At 42.2% G+C, this 19442-nt stretch overlaps 1 protein-coding gene across 1 annotated transcript in view; it reads right to left on the bottom strand.

Annotated features, from left to right (window-relative positions):
* Positions 1-19442, bottom strand: part of LOC124777347 (general odorant-binding protein 83a-like) — a 48236-nt gene that overhangs the window by 13892 nt on the left and 14902 nt on the right. Inside the window, exon 2 of the mRNA XM_047252712.1 lies at positions 17261-17336. Coding sequence (XP_047108668.1) covers positions 17261-17336 — 76 coding nt within the window. The remainder of the gene's footprint in view (positions 1-17260; positions 17337-19442) is intronic.

Below are 19442 nucleotides of genomic sequence, written 5' to 3'. Positions count from 1 at the left end.
TGAAATGAATACCCTTAGCTGCTTACAGGTATGGATATAAGTCAACGAGGACAGTTGAAAATGTGTGCGCCAACCGGGACTCGAACCCTCAAAGGGTGCGGGGCAAAGTCAGGACATGCGGGGACAAAGCAGCAATCGGTATTGTAATTGTAAACTGTCAAAGCTGTGTTGGTCAAGTACCGGAACTTCAAGCACTGATAGAAAGCACTGAGGCTGAAATCATTATAGGTACAGAAAGCTGGCTGAAGCCAGAGATAAACTCTGCCGAAATTTTTACAAAGGCGCATTTGTCGGTGTTAGTAGTAGTTTATCCTGTAGTGAAATAGAAGTGGATAGTTCCTGTGAATTATTACAGGTGGAGGTTATACTCAACAACCTAGCTAGGTTAATAATTGGCTCCTTTTACCAACCTCCCGACTCAGCAGCATTAGTGGCAGAACAACTGAGAGAAAATCTGGAATACATTTCACATAAATTTCCTCAACATGTTATATTCTTAGGTGGAGATTTCAATTTACCAGATATAGAGTGGGACACTCAGATGTTTAGGACCGGTGGTAGGGACAGAGCATCGAGTGACATTATACTGAGTGCACTATCCGAAAATTACCTTGAGCAATTAAAGAGAGAACTGACTCATGGAGATAACATCTTGGACCTACTGATAACAAACAGACCCAAACTTTTCAACTCTGTAAGTGCAGAACAGGGACTCAGTGATCATAAGGCCGTTGCAGCATCCCTGAATATGGAAGTTAATAGGAATATAAAAAAAAGGGAGGAAGGTTTATCTGTTTAGCAAGAGTAATAGGAGGCAGATTTCAGACTACCTAACAGATCAAAGTGAAAATTTCTGTTCTGACACTGTCAATGTTGAGTGTTTATATGGAAAAAGTTCAACACAATTGTAAAATGCATTTTAGACAGGTATGTGCTGAGTAAAATTGTGAGGGATGGGAAAAACCCACCGTGGTTCAACAACAAAGTTAGGAAACTACTGCGAAAGCAAAGAGAGCTTCACTGCAAATTTAAACACAGCCAAAACCTCTCAGACAAACATACACACAAAATTCAAGCTTTTGCGACAAACTGTTGCCTCATCAGGAAAGAGGGAAGAAGAGGGAAAGACGAACGGATGTAGGTTTTAAGGGAGAGGGTAAGGAGTCATTCCAATCCCAGGAGCGGAAAGACTTACCTTAGGGGGAAAAAAGGACGGGTATACACTCGCACACACGCACATATCCATCCACACATATACAGACACAAGCAGACATTGGTCTTTAAATATGTCTGCTTGTGTCTGAATATGTGTGGATGGATATGTGCGTGTGTGCGAGTGTATACCCATCCTTTTTTCCCCATAAGGTAAGTCTTTCCGCTCCCGAGATTGGAATGACTCCTTACCCTCTCCCTTAAAACCCACATCCTTTCGTCTTTCCCTCTCCTTCCCTTTTTTCCTGATGAGGTAACAGTTTGTTGCGAAAGCTTGAATTTTGTGTGTATGTTTGTGTTTGTTTGTGTGTCTGTCGACCTGCCAGCACTTTCATTTGGTAAGTCACATCATCTTTGTTTTTAGATATATTTTTCCTATGTGGAATGTTTCCCTCTATTATAACCATATCATTAATTTGAACCCAACAATTACATTTGTTATTGTCACTGTCGCATTTCGAAATATTTCCTGTCTCTTATTTTCTCTTTATTTTCTCTTTCTGTTTTCACAAGTAGTCTCACTTTGTATTCACCTTCCCCTTTTTACCGTAATACAATTTTATCCCGCCTATATATACTCAATAATACGTAACCCACTTCCAAACCATAACCAAAGGTCTTTAAATACGTCTGCTTGTGTCTGTATATGTGTGGATGGATATGTGCGTGTGTGCGAGTGTATACCCGTCCTTTTTTCCCCCTAAGGTAAGTCTTTCTGCTCCCGGGATTGGAATGACTCCTTACCCTCTCCCTTAAAACCCACATCCTTTCGTCTTTCCCTCTCCTTCCCTCTTTCCTGATGAGGCAACAGTTTGTTGTGAAAGCTTGAATTTTGTGTGTATATTTGTGTTTGTTTGTGTGTCTGTCGACCTGCCAGCACTTTCATTTGCTAAGTAACATCATCTTTGTTTTTATATATATAATTCAAGCTTTCGCAACAAACTGTTGCCTCATCAGGAAAGAGGGAAGGAGAGGGAAAGACGAAAGGAAATGGGTTTTAAGGGAGAGGGTAAGGAGTCATTCCAATCCCGGGAGCGGAAAGACTTACCCTAGGGGGGAAAAAAGGATGGGTATACACTCGCACACACACACACACATATCCATCCACACATATCACGATATATTTTTCCTATGTGGAATGTTTCCCTCTATTAATATATATATATATATATATATATATATATATATATATATATATATATATATATATATAAATATAATAGAGGGAAATATTCCACGTGGGAAAAATATATCTAAAAAGAAAGATGATGAAACTTACCAAACAAAAGCGCTGGCAGGTCGATAGACACACAAACAAACACAAACATACACACAAAATTCTAGCTTTCGCAACCAATGGTTGCCTCGTCAGGAAAGAGGGAAGGAGAAGGAAAGACAAAAGGATATGGGTTTTAAGGGAGAGGGTAAGGAGTCATTCCAATCCCGGGAGCGGAAAGACTTACCTTAGGGGGAAAAAAGGACAGGTATACACTCGCACACACACACATATCCATCCACACATACACAGACACAAGCAGACATTTGTAAAGGCAAAGAGTTTGGGCAGAGATGTCAGTCGGGGCGGATGTACAGAGGCAAAGATGAAGTTGAAAGACAGGTGAGGTATGAGCGGCGGCAAATTGAAATTAGAAATTAGCGGAGATTGAGGCCTGGCGGATAGCGAGAAGAAAGGATATGCTGAAGGGCAAGTTCCCATCTCCGGAGTTCTGACAGGTTGGTGTTAGTGGGAAGTATCCAGATAACCCGGACAGTGTAACACTGTGCCAAGATGTGCTGGCCGTGCACCAAGGCATGTTTAGCCACAGGGTGATCCTCATTACCAACAAACACTGTCTGCCTGTGTCCATTCATGCGAATGGACAGTTTGTTGCTGGTCATTCCCACATAGAACGCTTCACAGTGTAGGCAGGTCAGTTGGTAAATCACGTGGGTGCTTTCACACGTGGCTCTGCCTTTGATCGTGTACACCTTCCGGGTTACAGGACTGGAATAGGTGGTGGTGGGAGGGTGCATGGGACAGGTTTTACACCGGGGGCGGTTACAGGGGTAGGAGCCAGACCCCAAACCACCTTCCCTACCCTCTGGCTCCTACCCCTGTAACCGCCCCCGGTGTAAAACCTGTCCCATGCACCCTCCCACCACCACCTATTCCAGTCCTGTAACCCGGAAGGTGTACACGATCAAAGGCAGAGCCACGTGTGAAAGCACCCACGTGATTTACCAACTGACCTGCCTACACTGTGAAGCGTTCTATGTGGGAATGACCAGCAACAAACTGTCCATTCGCATGAATGGACACAGGCAGACAGTGTTTGTTGGTAATGAGGATCACCCTGTGGCTAAACATGCCTTGGTGCACGGCCAGCACATCTTGGCACAGTGTTACACTGTCCGGGTTATCTGGATACTTCCCACTAACACCAACCTGTCAGAACTCCGGAGATGGGAACTTGCCCTTCAGCATATCCTTTCTTCTCGCTATCCGCCAGGCCTCAATCTCCGCTAATTTCTAATTTCAATTTGCCGCCGCTCATACCTCACCTGTCTTTCAACTTCATCTTTGCCTCTGTACATCCGCCCTGACTGACATCTCTGCCCAAACTCTTTGCCTTTACAAATGTCTGCTTGTGTCTGTGTATGTGTGGATGGATATGTGTGTGTGTGCGAGTGTATACCTGTCCTTTTTTCCCCCTAAGGTAAGTCTTTCCGCTCCCGGGATTGGAATGACTCCTTACCCTCTCCCTTAAAACCCATATCCTTTTGTCTTTCCTTCTCCTTCCCTCTTTCCTGACGAGGCAACCATTGGTTGCGAAAGCTAGAATTTTGTGTGTATGTTTGTGTTTGTTTGTGTGTCTATCGACCTGCCAGCGCTTTTGTTTGGTAAGTTTCATCATCTTTCTTTTTAGATATATATATATATATATATATATATATATATATATATATATATATATATATATATATATATATGAAGATGGTATCTATTCTTTTGGACAAGTCGGAAAGAACTGATACCATCAGTGACCATACAGCCATGAGTAATGAATATGATGGGCAAGGGCACTATGAATATAGTGCAGGACAATAAGCTGTGAATGTGAGTCTCACGGGTGGCTTGTCAGAGGTAAGTCCCTTCAGTCACGCTACCCTCTGTGTCCTCAGTGGCTCAGATGGATAGAGCATCTGCCATGTAGACAGGAGATCCCGGGTTCGAGACCCAGCTGGGGCACACATTTTCAACTGTCCCCAATCACTTACATCAACGCCTGTAAGCAGCTAAGAGTATTCATTTCATTGTAATTTCATTCTAATGAGCTGCATGGTTGCCAATGGTATCTGTTCTTTCGGACATGTCCGAAAGAACAGATACCATCTTCATACATATATTTTTAAGAGTGTCTGATGGGGTATGATTCATATTCCCTTTTGAACTGGCAGAGATTCATAATTTCCTTCACTATGTTTAATGAGAACTTGTTGAATACCTTTGAACCAGAGAACATAATGTGATTATAACCATAGACAAGAGGTCAACACCTACTTGAAAAATATTTTTGTGTCCTATCTTATGATAGTGTGTGTCACAGATAAGTCAAAACTGCCCTCCATTATCAGTAACAAAAATTCTTAAGGAACAAATGCCTCTATGTGTTAGCAAACATTCCTACATATTTGAAAGTACCTCTGTGTGATCTTTTGGAATTATCTTATGGCTTTCTACAAAAGTGAGCAGGAAGAATATTGTTTAAAGCTGATAACAGCATATTTTGCAGACATCTCTTTATACATCTTGTAATTCCCACATTTACTCTCTAGCTCTTTTGCACCCCAACTGTATCCCTTGCTATTAATAAAATTTACTTTCAATACAACATTAACTTAAAGTCCTCCAGTAAAATTTTACTTAGATCGTAATGGTGCAAGTACAAACAGTAAATACTAGAAATACACAATAGTAGATTGTAATTATTTATGTTTGTACTGGGGCACGAAATATATTATTGCAATTAAAAAGGAAATTTGGCTAGAAGATTTAGGGTGCAGTTACCATTCTTATATGCATATGGAAAAAAAATTGTCATATGATTTTATCATGACCTCACTTTAATAACTTTAATAGTTTTTCCACACCTTATAGCTATACATGCAGTGATAAACTAAAATATGGTATGATAGAAATTGACAAAATAGTAGCACATGAAACTGGTAAATGGGTGAATGTTTAGTTTTGAGTGTGTAATGTGAAAAATTGCAGGTTGACAACTATTAGGTTGGTGCATAAGTTTGTAGCATTTTTGTTTTCCATGTTGTTATTCCTGTTGCTGTGGGTTTATTTATCAATTGTCATTTTTTATTTGTAGTTCACTGTTGTTACTTGATTTTTAGATATTGTCATTTCATTGTTTGGGGAGAGTGAGTGGAGCAGTGAAAGCTAGAAAATAGAATGCCAAGTGGAGAAATCAGAATGTTTCTGACATACATACTGAAAGCTTTGAATCAAGGCAGTCAGGTAGATGCAGTATTTCTTGATTTCTGAAAAACATTTGACTCATTACCACACATAGGCTTATTGTCAAAAGTAGATCATATGGTGTATCAAGTGAAATATGTGACTGGATTGAGGACTCTTTGATAGGGAGGATGCAGCATGTTATCTTGGATGGAGAGTCATCATCAGACATAGCAGTAATTTTGAGTGTGCCCCAGGGATGTGTGTTGTTGGTACCCTTGCTCTTCATCCTGTATGTTGATACCTTCATGGACAGTAGCAATAGTAACTTCAGACTTCTTACAGATGATGCAGTTATGTATAATGAACTACTGTCTGAAAGAAATTGCATAAATATTGAGTCAGATCTTGATAAGATTTCAAAGTGGTGCAAAGATTGGCAGCTTTACTTAAATATTCAGAAGTATAAAATTATGCCCATCACTAAATGAAAGAGTGATATATCCTACAACTGTAATATCAGTGAGTCATTGTTCAAATTGACAAACTCAAACAAATACCTGGGTGTCACATTTCATAGGGATATGAAATGGAACAATTACAAATGCTCAGTCATGGGTAAATCAGGTGGTAGACTTTGATTTCTTGATAGAATACTGGGGAAGTGCAATCAGTCTACAATGGAGACTGCTTACCAATCACTCATGTGACTGGTTTTAGAATATTGCTAAAGTTTATGGGACTCATACCAAACAGGACTAACATGAGATACTGAACATATACAGAGAAGGGCAACACAAATGGTGACAGGTTTGTTTGTTCCATGAAAGAGTGTCACAGAGATACTGAAGGAACTGAAGTGGGAGACTCTTGAAGACAGACATAAACTATTCTCAGGAAGTCTATTAGCAAAGTTTCAAAAACTAGCTTTAAATGATGACCCTAGGCATACACCACAATTCCCTACATATCACTCACATAGGGTCATGAGGATAAGATTATAACAATTATTGCATGCACAGAGGCATTCCAACAATCATTCTTCCTGCACTCCATATGTGAATGAAACAGGAAGAAATCCTAATAACTGGCACAGTGGGATTGTACCCTCTGCCATGCACCTCACAGTGGTTTGCAGAGTATAGATGTAGATATTCTCCTGTTTGAGGGGTGACTGCATTGTAGGCAGGTAGGAACATTCATGCTGTGTGTGGGGATAACACCATAGAACAGAGCATGGAAAGAAAATCTTTCTCATTTTGAGGAGGACTGTTTTGACATTAGTGGCTCACCACATTCAGGAAGACCTTCAAGGTTTGATTAAGATCATTTAAATGCATTAATCCATGATGATCCATGTCATTGTTATTGAGAATTGGCAAATGTGATGAACTGTGATCATTCCACCATTATGTCACATTTGCATGCAATGTGGGGTGTTCGAAAATTGGATTTATGGATCCCGCGTGCTGTAAGCCAAAATCACAAAAATCAGCCATTGGCTATAAGTGCATCTCTGCTTGCTCATCATCTGTCAGCTCATGAACATCACTGGCCATTCCCGTCCTGTATCATTACTGGTGACGAGAAATGGTGTCCTGTAGCAAACATAAGGAAAAGAAAGGGATGGTTGAGCCCAAACAAAACAAATTTCTCCATACCAAGGCCTATACGTGTCCACAAAATGTTGTGCATCTTGTGGAACAGTGAGTGGGTGGTGTATTACCAATTGCTTCCCTGAGGTGTAACCATCAATGCTGACATTTATTGTCAACAACTGAGATGTCTTGCAGCATCCAAGAACAAAGATCAGGAAGACTGCATGAAGTGATGCTACTCCATGATAATGCCTGCCATCATTCTGCTGGACTGACAGAAACCTCTCTCTCTCTCTCTCTCTCTCTCTCTCTCTCTCTCTCTCTCTCTCTCTCTCTCTCTATATATATATATATATATATATATATATATATATATATATATATATATAATAGAGGGAAACACTCCACGTGGGAAAAATATATCTAAAAAGAAAGATGATGAAACTTACCAAACAAAAGCGCTGGCAGGTCGACAGACACACAAACAAACACAAACATACACACAAAATTCTAGCTTTCGCAACCAATGGTTGCCTCGTCAGGAAAGAGGGAAGGAGAAGGAAAGACAAAAGGATATGGGTTTTAAGGGAGAGGGTAAGGAGTGATTCCAATCCCGGGAGCGGAAAGACTTACCTTAGGGGGAAAAAAGGACAGGTATACACTTGCACACACACACATATCCATCCACACATACACAGACACAAGCAGACATTTGTAAAGTCTGTGTCTGCTTGTGTCTGTGTATGTGTGGATGGATATGTGTGTGTGTGCGAGTGTATACCTGTCCTTTTTTCCCCCTAAGGTAAGTCTTTCCGCTCCCGGGATTGGAATGACTCCTTAACCTCTCCCTTAAAACCCATATCCTTTTGTCTTTCCTTCTCCTTCCCTCTTTCCTGACGAGGCAACCATTGGTTGCGAAAGCTAGAATTTTGTGTGTATGTTTGTGTTTGTTTGTGTGTCTGTCGACCTGCCAGCGCTTTTGTTTGGTAAGTTTCATCAACTTTCTTTTTAGATATATATATATATATACAAAGATGAGGTGACTTACCGAACGAAAGAGCTGGCAGGTCGATAGACACAAACATACATATATATATCCATCCACACATGCATGGATATGTGTGTGTGTGCGAGTGTATACCTGTCCTTTTTCTCCCCTAAGGTAAGTCTTTCCGCTCCCGGGATTGGAATGACTCCTTACCCTCTCCCTTTAAACCCACTTCCTTTCATCTTTCCCTCTCCTTCCCTCTTTCCTGATGAGGCAACAGTTTGTTGCGAAAACTTGAATTTTGTGTGTATGTTTGTGTTTGTTTGTGTGTCTAACAACCTGCCAGCGCTTTCGTTCGGTAAGTCACCTCATCTTTGTTTTTATGTGGGAAAAATATATCTAAAAACACAGATGATGTGACTTACCGAACGAAAGTGCTGGCAGGTTGATAGACACACAAACAAACACAAACATACACACGAAATTCAAGCTTTCGCAACAAACTGTTGCCTCATCAGGAAAGAGGGAAGGAGAGGGAAAGACGAAAGGATGTGGGTTTTGAGGGAGAAGGTAAGGAGTCATTCCAATCCCGGGAGCGGAAAGATTTACCTTAGGGGGAAAAAAGGACAGGTATACACTCGCACACACACACATATCCATCCGCACATACACAGACACAAGCAGACATTTGTAAAGGCAAAGAGTTTGGGCAGAGATGTCAGTCAGGCGGAAGTAAAGAGCCAAAGATGTTGTTGAAAGACAGGTGAGGTATGAGCGGCGGCAAATTGAAATTAACAGAGATTCAGGCCTGGCGGATAACGAGAAGAGAGGATATACTGAAGGGCAAGTTCCTATCTCCGGAGTTCTGACAGGTTGGTGTTAGTGGGAAGTATCCAGATAACCCGGATGGTGTAACACTGTGCCAGGATGTGCTGGCCGTGCACCAAGGCATGTTTAGCCACAGGGTGGTCCTCATTACCAACAAACACTGTCTGCCTGTGTCCATTCATGGGAATGGACAGTTTGTTGCTGGTTATTCCCACATAGAAAGCTTCACAGTGTAGGCAGGTCAGTTGGTAAATCACGTGGGTGCTTTCACACGTGGCTCTGCCTTTGATTGTGTACACCTTCCGGGTTACAGGACTGGAGTAGGTGGTGGTGGGAGGGTACATGGGACAGGTTTTACATCGGGGGCAGTTACAAGGGTAGGAGCCAGAGGGTAGGGAAGGTGGTTTGGGGATTTCATAGGGATGAACTAAGAGGTTACGCAGGTTAGGTGGACGGCGGAAAGACACTCTTGGTGGAGTGGGGAGGATTTCATGAAGGATGGATCTCATTTCAGGGCAGGATTTGAGGAAGTCGTATCCCTGCTGGAGAGCCACATTCAGAGTCTGATCCAGTCCTGGAGAGTATCCTGTGACAAGTGGGGCACTTTTGGGGTTCTTATGTGTGAGGTTCTGGGTTTGAGGAGATGAGGAAGTGGCTCTGGTTATTTGCTTCTGTACCAGGTCGGGAGGGTAGTTGCGGGGTGCAAAAGCTGTTTTCAGGTTGTTGGTGTAATGTTTCAGGGATTCCGGACTGGAGCAGATTCGTTTGCCATGAAGACCTAGGCTGTAGGGAAGGGACCGTTTGATGTGGAATGGGTGGCAGCTGTCATAATGGAGGTACTGTTGCTTGTTGGTGGGTTTGATGTGGACGGACGTGTGAAGCTGGCCATTGGACAGGTGGAGGTCAACGTCAAGGCAAGTGGCATGGGATTTTGAGTAGGACCAGGTGAATCTGATGGAACCAAAGGAGTTGAGGTTGGAGAGGAAATTCTGGAGTTCTTCTTCACTGTGAGTCCAGATCATGAAGATGTCATCAATAAATCTGTACCAAACTTTGTGTTGGCAGGCCTGGGTAACCAAGAAGGTTTCCTCTAAGTGACTCATGAATAGGTTGGCGTATGAGGCGGCCATCCTGGTGCCCATGGCTGTTCCCTTTAATTGTTGGTATGTCTGGCCTTCGAAAGTGAAGAAGTTGTGGGTTAGGATGAAGCTGGCTAAGGTAATGAGGAAAGAGGTTTTTGGTAGGGTGGCAGGTGATCGGCATGAAAGGAAGTGCTCCATCGCAGCGAGGCCCTGGACGTGCGGAATATTTGTGTATAAGGAAGTGGCATCAATGGTTACAAGGATGGTTTCTGGGGGTGGCAGAGTGGGTAGGGATTCCAGGCGTTCGAGAAAGTGGTTGGTGTCTTTGATGAAGGATGGGAGATTGCATGTGATGGGTTGAAGGTGTTGATCTACGTAGACAGAGACGTGTTCTGTGGGGGCTTGGTAGCCAGCTACAATGGGACGGCTGGGATGATTGGGTTTGTGAATTTTAGGAACAAGGTAGAAAGTAAGGATGTGAGGTGTAGGTGGGATCAGGAGGTTGATGAAGTCAGGTGAAAGGTTTTGTAGGGGGCCTAAGGTTCTGAGGATTCCTTGAAGCTCCGCCTGGACATCAGGAATGGGATTACCTTGGCAAACTTTGTATGTAGTGTTATCCAAAAGCTGACGCAGTCCCTCAGCCACATGCTACCGACGATCAAGTACCACAGTTGTGGAACCCTTGTCCGCCGGAAGAATGACGATGGATCGGTCAGCCTTCAGATCACGGATAGCCTGGGATTTGGCAGTGGTGATGTTGGGAGTAGGATTAAGGTTTTTTAAGAAGGATTGAGATGCAAGGCTGGAAGTCAGAAATTCCTGGAAAGTTTGGAGTGGGTGGTTTTGAGGAAGAGGAGGTGGGTCCCGCTGTGACTGATGACGGAACTGTTGCAGGCAGGGTTCAATTTGGGTAGTGTCTTGGGGAGTTGGACCATTAGGAGTAGGATTATGATCGTTTTTCTTCATGGCAAAGTGATATTTCCAGCAGAGAGTACGAGTGAAGGACAGTAAATCTTTGACAAGGGCTGTTTGGTTGAATCTGGGAGTGGGGCTGAAGGTGAGACCTTTGGATAGGTTTCGGATTGGGAGAGAGGTTTGGAGGAAAGGTTAATTACTGAATTAGGGTGTTGTGGTTCCAGATTGTGTTGATTGGAATTTTGAGGTTTTGGGGGGAGTGAAGCTGGAAGTGGGAGATTGAGTAGATGGGAGAGACTGGGTCTGTGTGCAATGAGAGGAGGTTGAGGTTTGCTGGAAAGGTTGTGAAGGGTGATAGAGTTGCCTTTCCGGAGGTGGGAAACCAGGAGATTGGATAGTTTTTTGAGGTGGAGGGTGGCATGCTGTTCTAATTTGCGATTGGCCTGTAGGAGGATGCTCTGAACAGCTGGTGTGGATGTGGGAGAGGAAAGATTGAGGACTTTTATTAAGGATAGGAGTTGACGGGTATGTCCATTGGCTGAGTTGATGTGTAGGTGAAGGATTAGATGGGTGAGGGCAATGGATTGTTCAGTTTGGAACTGGTATAGGGACTGATGGAAAGAAGGATTACAGCCAGAGATGGGAACTTTAAGTGTGAGGCCTTTGGGGGTAATGCCAAATGTCAGACAAGCCTGGGAAAATAAAATATGGGAGTGTAATCTGGCTAGGGCGAAGGCATGTTTGCGGAGGGAATGTAAATAAAACTTAATGGGGTCATTGTGGGGATGTTGTGAGGGTGACATGGTATTAGAAGGTGGAAAGTGTAACAAGAGGCTGAAATGAAAATGAAAATTAAAATATATGGCGAGAGATAAGGTGAACTAGAAAGCAACTGGAGATCTGGAGAGAAAAAAGGCGAGAAGGTGTTGGTTATAGCTGGGCTATGTTGATCCTGTGGTGAACTTGGGTTGGTAGACAACGATGTGCACTAAGGTTATGTGGTTGTGTTGCCGCCAAAACACGTTAAAGGGTGGAGCAATTCGGGAAAATTTAGAAAAAACTGCGTGTAAATGTAATGGTTTTGTGGTGGCAGATTGTGAAAATGAGGCTAACAATTGTCTGACGAAGAAATAATGACGTTAAAACCTGTGGGAAGCGGCTATAAAAGATCAGTGACGTGGGAAAAACGGAAATGGAAAAAAAACGAAAGTTATTGGAACTGGCCGAAATGACTATTTAATAGCTGAAAGGAACTGTTTGTGAACTGGAAAATGTGGATTTTGTAGCAGCAGTATTGTTGAAAGCGGAAAAAAAAATTTTTTTTGGTTATGGTTTGGAAGTGGGTTACGTATTATTGAGTATATATAGGAGGGATAAAATTGTATGGTAGATTCGGTAAAGAGGAGAAGGTGAATACAAAGTGAAACTACTTGCAAAAAAAGGAAGAGAAAATAAGATGACAGGAAAGATTTCGAAATGCAACAGTGATAATAACAAACGTAATTGGTGGGTTCAAATTAATGATTGAATATAAAAGAGGGAAACGTTCCGCTTGGGAAAAATATATCTAAAAACACAGATGATGTGACTTATCGAACGAAAGTGCTGGCAGGTCGATAGACACACAAACAAACACAAACATACACACAAAATTCAAGCTTTCGCAACAAACTGTTGCCTCATCAGGAAAGAGGGAAGGAGAGGGAAAGACGAAAGGATGTGGGTTTTAAGGGAGAAGGTAAGGAGTCATTCCAATCCCGGGAGCGGAAAGACTTACCTTAGGGGGAAAAAAGGACAAGTATACACTCGCACACACACACACACATATCCATCCGCACATACACAGACACAAACAGACATTTGTAAAGGCAAAGAGTTTGGGCAGAGATGTCAGTCGGGCGGAAGTAAAGAGGCAAAGATGTTGTTGAAAGACAGGTGAGGTACGAGCGGCGGCAAATTGAAATTAGCGGAGATTCAGGCCTGGCAGATAACGAGAAGAGAGGATATACTGAAGGGCAAGTTCCCATCACCGGAGTTCTGACAGGTTGGTGTTAGTGGGAAGTATCCAGATAACCCGGACGGTGTAACACTGTCCCAAGATGTGCTGGCCGTGCACTAAGGCATGTTTAGCCACAGGGTGATCCTCATTACCAACAAACACTGTCTGCCTGTGTCCATTCATGCGAATGGACAGTATGTTGCTGGCCATTCCCACATAGAAAGCTTCACAGTGTAGGCAGGTCAGTTGGTAAATCATGTGGGTGCTTTCACACGTGGCTCTGCCTTTGATCATGTAGACCTTCCGGGTTACAGGACTGGAGTAGGTGGTGGTGGGAGGGTGCATGGGACAGGTTTCTTAAAAAACCTTAATCCTACTCCCAACATCACCACTGCTGAAGCCCAGGCTATCCGTGATCTGATGGCTGACCGATCCATCGTCATTCTTCCGGTGGACAAGGGTTCCACAACCGTGGTACTTGATAGTCGGGAGTATGTGGCTGAGGGACTACGTCAGCTTTTGGATAACACTACATACAAAGTTTGCCAAGGTAATCCCATTCCTGATGTCCAGGCGGAGCTTCAAGGAATCCTCAGAACCTTAGGCCCCCTACAAAACCTTTCACCTGACTTCATCAACCTCCTGACCCCACCTACACCTCACACCCTTACTTTCTACCTTGTTCCTAAAATTCACAAACCCAATCATCCCAGCCGTCCCATTGTAGCTGGCTACCAAGCCCCCACAGAACGTATCTCTGTCTACGTAGATCAACACCTTCAACCCATCACATGCAGTCTCCCATCCTTCATCAAAGACACCAACCACTTTCTCGAACGCCTGGAATCCCTACCCACTCTGCTACCCCCAGAAACCATCCTTGTAACCATTGATGCCACTTCCTTATACACAAATATTCCGCACGTCCAGGGCCTCGCTGCGATGGAGCACTTCCTTTCACGCCGATCACCTGCCACCCTACCAAAAACCTCTTTCCTCATTACCTTAGCCAGCTTCATCCTAACCCACAACTTCTTCACTTTCGAAGGCCAGACATACCAACAATTAAAGGGAACAGCCATGGGCACCAGGATGGCCCCCTCATACGCCAACCTATTCATGGTTCGCTTAGAGGAAGCCTTCTTGGTTACCCAGGCCTGCCAACCCAAAGTTTGGTACAGATTTATTGATGACATCTTCATGATCTGGACTCACAGTGAAGAAGAACTCCAGAATTTCCTCTCCAACCTCAACTCCTTTGGTTCCATTAGATTCACCTGGTCGTACTCAAAATCCCATGCCACTTGCCTTGACGTTGACCTCCACCTGTCCAATGGCCAGCTTCACACGTCCGTCCACATCAAACCCACCAACAAGCAACAGTACCTCCATTATGACAGCTGCCACCCATTCCACATCAAACGGTTCCTTCCCTACAGCCTAGGTCTTCGTGGCAAACGAATCCGCTCCAGTCCGGAATCCCTGAACCATTACACCAACAACCTGAAAACAGCTTTTGCATCCCGCAACTACCCTCCCGACCTGGTACAGAAGCAAATAACCAGAGCCACTTCCTCATCTCCTCAAACCCAGAACCTCGCACAGAAGAACCCCAAAAGTGCCCCACTTGTCACAGGATACTTTCCGGGACTGGATCAGACTCTGAATGTGGCTCTCCAGCAGGGATACGACTTCCTCAAATCCTGCCCTGAAATGAGATCCATCCTTCATGAAATCCTCCCCACTCCACCAAGAGTGTCTTTCCGCCATCCACCTAACCTGCGTAACCTCTTAGTTCATCCCTATGACATCCCCAAACCACCTTCCCTACCCTCTGGCTCCTACCCTTGTAACTGCCCCCGATGTAAAACCTGTCCCATGCACCCTCCCACCACCACCTACTCCAGTCCTGTAACCCGGAAGGTCTACACGATCAAAGGCAGAGCCACGTGGAAAGCACCCACATGATTTACCAACTGACCTGGCTACACTGTGAAGCTTTCTATGTGGGAATGACCAGCAACAAACTGTCCATTCGCATGAATGGGCACAGGCAGACAGTGTTTGTTGGTAATGAGGATCACCCTGTGGCTAAACATGCCTTGGTGCACGGCCAGCACATCTTGGCACAGTGATACACCATCCAGGTTATCTGGATACTTCCCACTAACACCAACCTGTCAGAACTCCGGAGATGGGAACTTGCCCTTCAGTATATCCTCTCTTCTCGTTATCCGCCAGGCCTGAATCTCCGCTAATTTCAATTTGCCACCGCTCATACCTCACCTTTCTTTCAAAAACATCTTTGCCTCTTTACTTCCGCCCGACTGACATCTCTGCCCAAACTCTTTGCCTTTACAAATGTCTGCTTGTGTCTGTGTATGTGCAGATGGATATGTGTGTGTGTGCGAGTGTATACCTGTCCTTTTTTCCCCCTAAGGTAAGTCTTTCCACTCCCGGGATTGGAATGACTCCTTACCCTCTCCCTCAAAACCCACATCCTTTCGTCTTTCCCTCTCCTTCCCTCTCTCCTGATGAGGCAACAGTTTGTTGCGAAAGTTCGTGTGTATGTTTGTGTTTGTTTGTGTGTCTATCAGTAGACTCTCAAAAGCAGTCCATTCTTTCCCCTACAGCACATTTAAGAAGGCATACTACTCCATAAAAGAGTATCAGGAATCAGATTTAAGTGACATGAAGTGTGACCTTTGGCATACTAAGTTGTATTAAATAAATGGCTAAAAGGGGCCTGCATATATAATTTACACATTTATGTGCAACAATGTGTCAGTGATGTAAATATCATGAAATTTTTATGTACTTCATATGTCTTAGCTTTATGTGTAAATATTTGCACCAATAACATATAAAATATTTGAAGGTGGATAAATTATATTCTGCTTTGTTGAGCTGATCTGTCTTATCCACAATTTCTCTTTTTCCCATTTCCATACTGCTTTTGTCCTTTGTAGCTTTAAAGTATCTGTCAAAGTCAGATGTGGTCCATCTTTTCTTAGCTACATATCCTGGCACAAGATTTTAATGTACCAAACTCGATCACCCACCTGTTATGGATGTTTGTACCCTGTTGAGTTCTGTAACTCATTTTTGCCACTCCTAGTGGCATCTAGAGCTGCATATTGCAACTGGGCAAGTCAACCTCTTAAGTGTAATCTGCTCCCTGTAGGGAATACATGTAGCTGTGTTGGGTGCAACTGCCTGGAGCATCTGACCCTTTGGTAACAGCACCAGGTAACTTAGAGATGCACCAGCAAGTGGTCATGTGTGTGAGCCTGGCAAGCTCCACTGTCTGCAGAACATTTTTATTTTGTCACTTGATATAATGAATGTATTTTTGTATAAGATACCTGGTGTTGTATTATCTGAGTGGAAATAAGGCAAGGCAATGAATCTTCTCAAATAATACACTTGTAATGTAAGTGCACCAATGGAGGAGCAGAGGCCCTGCATCGGTACACACACATTCTCTTAAATTTTAAGGGGAAAGCAAGATTGAAGCACTTTATCACAATATCTGTGAGAAATTGAAATTTGTGTGATACTTCACACTGCTCATTAACTCAATCCCAAGATCTTTGCTCTAAGTAGCTTCTGAATGGTGTTCTGTGGTTGCTATAGAGCCTACCTTGAAAAGTAAATTAGTTGCTTTGTGTTATGTGGTGAGTTATTTGGGGTATCAAAATGAATGACTTGTGCATGGTGGTCTCTTAGACCCAGATTTAGTACTTGTAAATGTAATTTTGCTTATTTGCTGTAATTGTTATCTGACCTGAAATAGAGCTGGAGTATTCAGTTTCACAAGTGGGGGAGCAGATACTGCTCTCTATGTTGTAGGTTGATAATATATTTTATGATTTAGTTTTTTCCCTTTATGGTTTACTAAAATCTACATTAAAGTGTCCACAGACAAGCACATGAATTGTTTTTCTTTTTGCTCTCATTGTTTTGTTTACTGCTATTTCGAGTTTCATAAGAAAGTTTTTCAGGTCTCTATTTGGAGATCTATATAAACACAGAATAATTATTATTATGACTAATTCTCTTCTCTATCCTTGCACTACCCACCCATATCTTTAACTGTAATAATGTCAGTAATGATGGGACAGTACATTCTAATGTTCCACCCATACTTCCTTCTCTCATCTTTACCTCTTGGCACCCCAGTAGATCCACGGCACTTGTGGTCCACTTCCTTTGCTGCATCCATAATGCGTCCAGTCAGTTTCTGTGAACCAAAGTAAAATAAAAGTGATCAGTGTAACAAAACTGATCTAACAAAAGATTTCACAGATATGTAATTTCCTATCCATGTGTCATTGAAAGCACCGAATGTACGAATACAGTTTGGTTATGCAAAACTCAGCTCACACTTTTCTTGCATGACATCATGAAAGTTAGCTAGATGCACTACTTCTTGACTTCCAGAAAGTATTATTTGAATCTGTAATGTAACTACGCTCATTACTAAAAGTATAGCTGTATGAGGAATCAAGCACAATTTGTGGCTGGATAGAGGTTTTATTGGCAGGGAGAACACAGCACATTATTTAGAATGGAGAGTCATTGACAGACAGAAGAAATTGCAAGCATGGCACACGGGAAATCTGTTGGGTAACTTATTGTTCATGTTGTATAATAATGAGGTGCACACGATATTGATAGTAGCCTCAGACTTTCTACAGATGGCACTGTTATCTACAATGAAATATTGTCTGAAAAAGCTGCACAAACATTCAGTTAGATCTTGATGCGATATTACAGTGGTGTAAAGATTGGTAACTTGCTTTAAATGTTCAGAACTATTAAATTTTGCAGTAAACACGATGAAAAAAGGTGGTATCCTACGACTAAATTCTCAATGAGCCACAGATAGAATTGATCGGCTCATACAATACAAAACAACTGGTTGGGGTACGAAATGGAATGATGACATACACTCAGTTGTAGCACATTCAGGATGACAGGGTTTGGTATGTGGCAGAATATTATGAAAATTCAGTCAGTCTGCAGACAAGATTGTGTATAAAAAAACTAGTATGACTATGACTCATCTTGAAACATTGCTGAAGTGTGTGGTACCCATGACATATATGACTATCAGGAGATACTGAACATACACAAAGAAGGGCACAACAAATGGTCACAGATTTGTCTGATGCATGAGAGAGAATTATGGAGATGCTGGAAAAGCTAAACTGGCAGAGGCTTAGCTATTTAGTGAAAATCTACTTACAGTGTGTAAAGGGAGCCCATCCTCTAATATTACCTTTATTCAACAGAAGTAATCGATACCAAAAATATTTTTGAATCTTGTATAGGTTAATATTAGCTGTTTAACTAAAAGAATTTCATATGCTTTTCTATATGATGTGGTATATTTCAGGCTAAAATGTATAAAAAGGAATAACTTTGTTACAATCAATATGTACTAACTCTATATGTACACTTAAAATTACTTTTCTTTTAGAAACATTTGAAATTATGAAATATTTGGCACATTTAATATTCCTGTTATTAATTGCACAATCTGACAATATTTATTAAATTTATTTCTGATCTGATTTATAAAATAATAACATAACTTGGTGAAGATTCTTCCTTTGTCAAGAAAGTTTGTAAACTCTATTAGTTCTGCAAACCCTTTGGAATATTGGTCGTACTTCAGAAAGAGTTAATAGTGGGAATGCCTCTGATGAGATCAGATGTGTTTTTATGTTTGGCAACAACAATGTGATTTGTGGTGATATAGAAGTGGAAATTCTAAAAATGGTGTGATGTAGAAGAATGTGACATATTAAAATTTATAAAAACAGAAATCATGAAGCAGGCTTAGTTAAACATTATCATGTCATTTGGAACCAACAATGTCAGAAATTTCAGCCTCAAGAATCAATCCCAGACATGACAAACTGGAGCCAACTACAAGAAAAGAAGATAAGTAAAAAAAGTTTATTTGTAAATCTTACTCCTGTCTTAGCTTATGAAACGAGTCAATTGTGAAGAGAGTGAAAACTAGCTGGTGATGTGAGGGAGGGTAAGATTATGAGTGTTTCAAGATCCAGTTTTAAATGATGAATCTAGTAATAAGCTAATAAAATCCCTATGTCTGACTTCAGTTGGGTTGGGAACTATAAGATTAGCTAATTACAGTGCATAGAGAGGCATTTAGGCATTCATTCTTCCCATGCTTCTTATGCAAACAGAATGGAAAGACGCCCTGATAACTGGTACAGTGGGAAGTACCATCTGGCAGCACTTAACAGTGGTTTTCAGACTACAAGTCAATGAGTACACAGTCATCATAGTAGAAAGAATAGTGCAATTTACACAG

Source organism: Schistocerca piceifrons, chromosome 2 (assembly GCF_021461385.2).
Source record: "Schistocerca piceifrons isolate TAMUIC-IGC-003096 chromosome 2, iqSchPice1.1, whole genome shotgun sequence".
Lineage (NCBI taxonomy): Eukaryota > Metazoa > Arthropoda > Insecta > Orthoptera > Acrididae > Schistocerca > Schistocerca piceifrons.
Note: the sequence above shows the minus strand (reverse complement) of the source record. Positions and strands in the feature narration are given on the sequence as shown.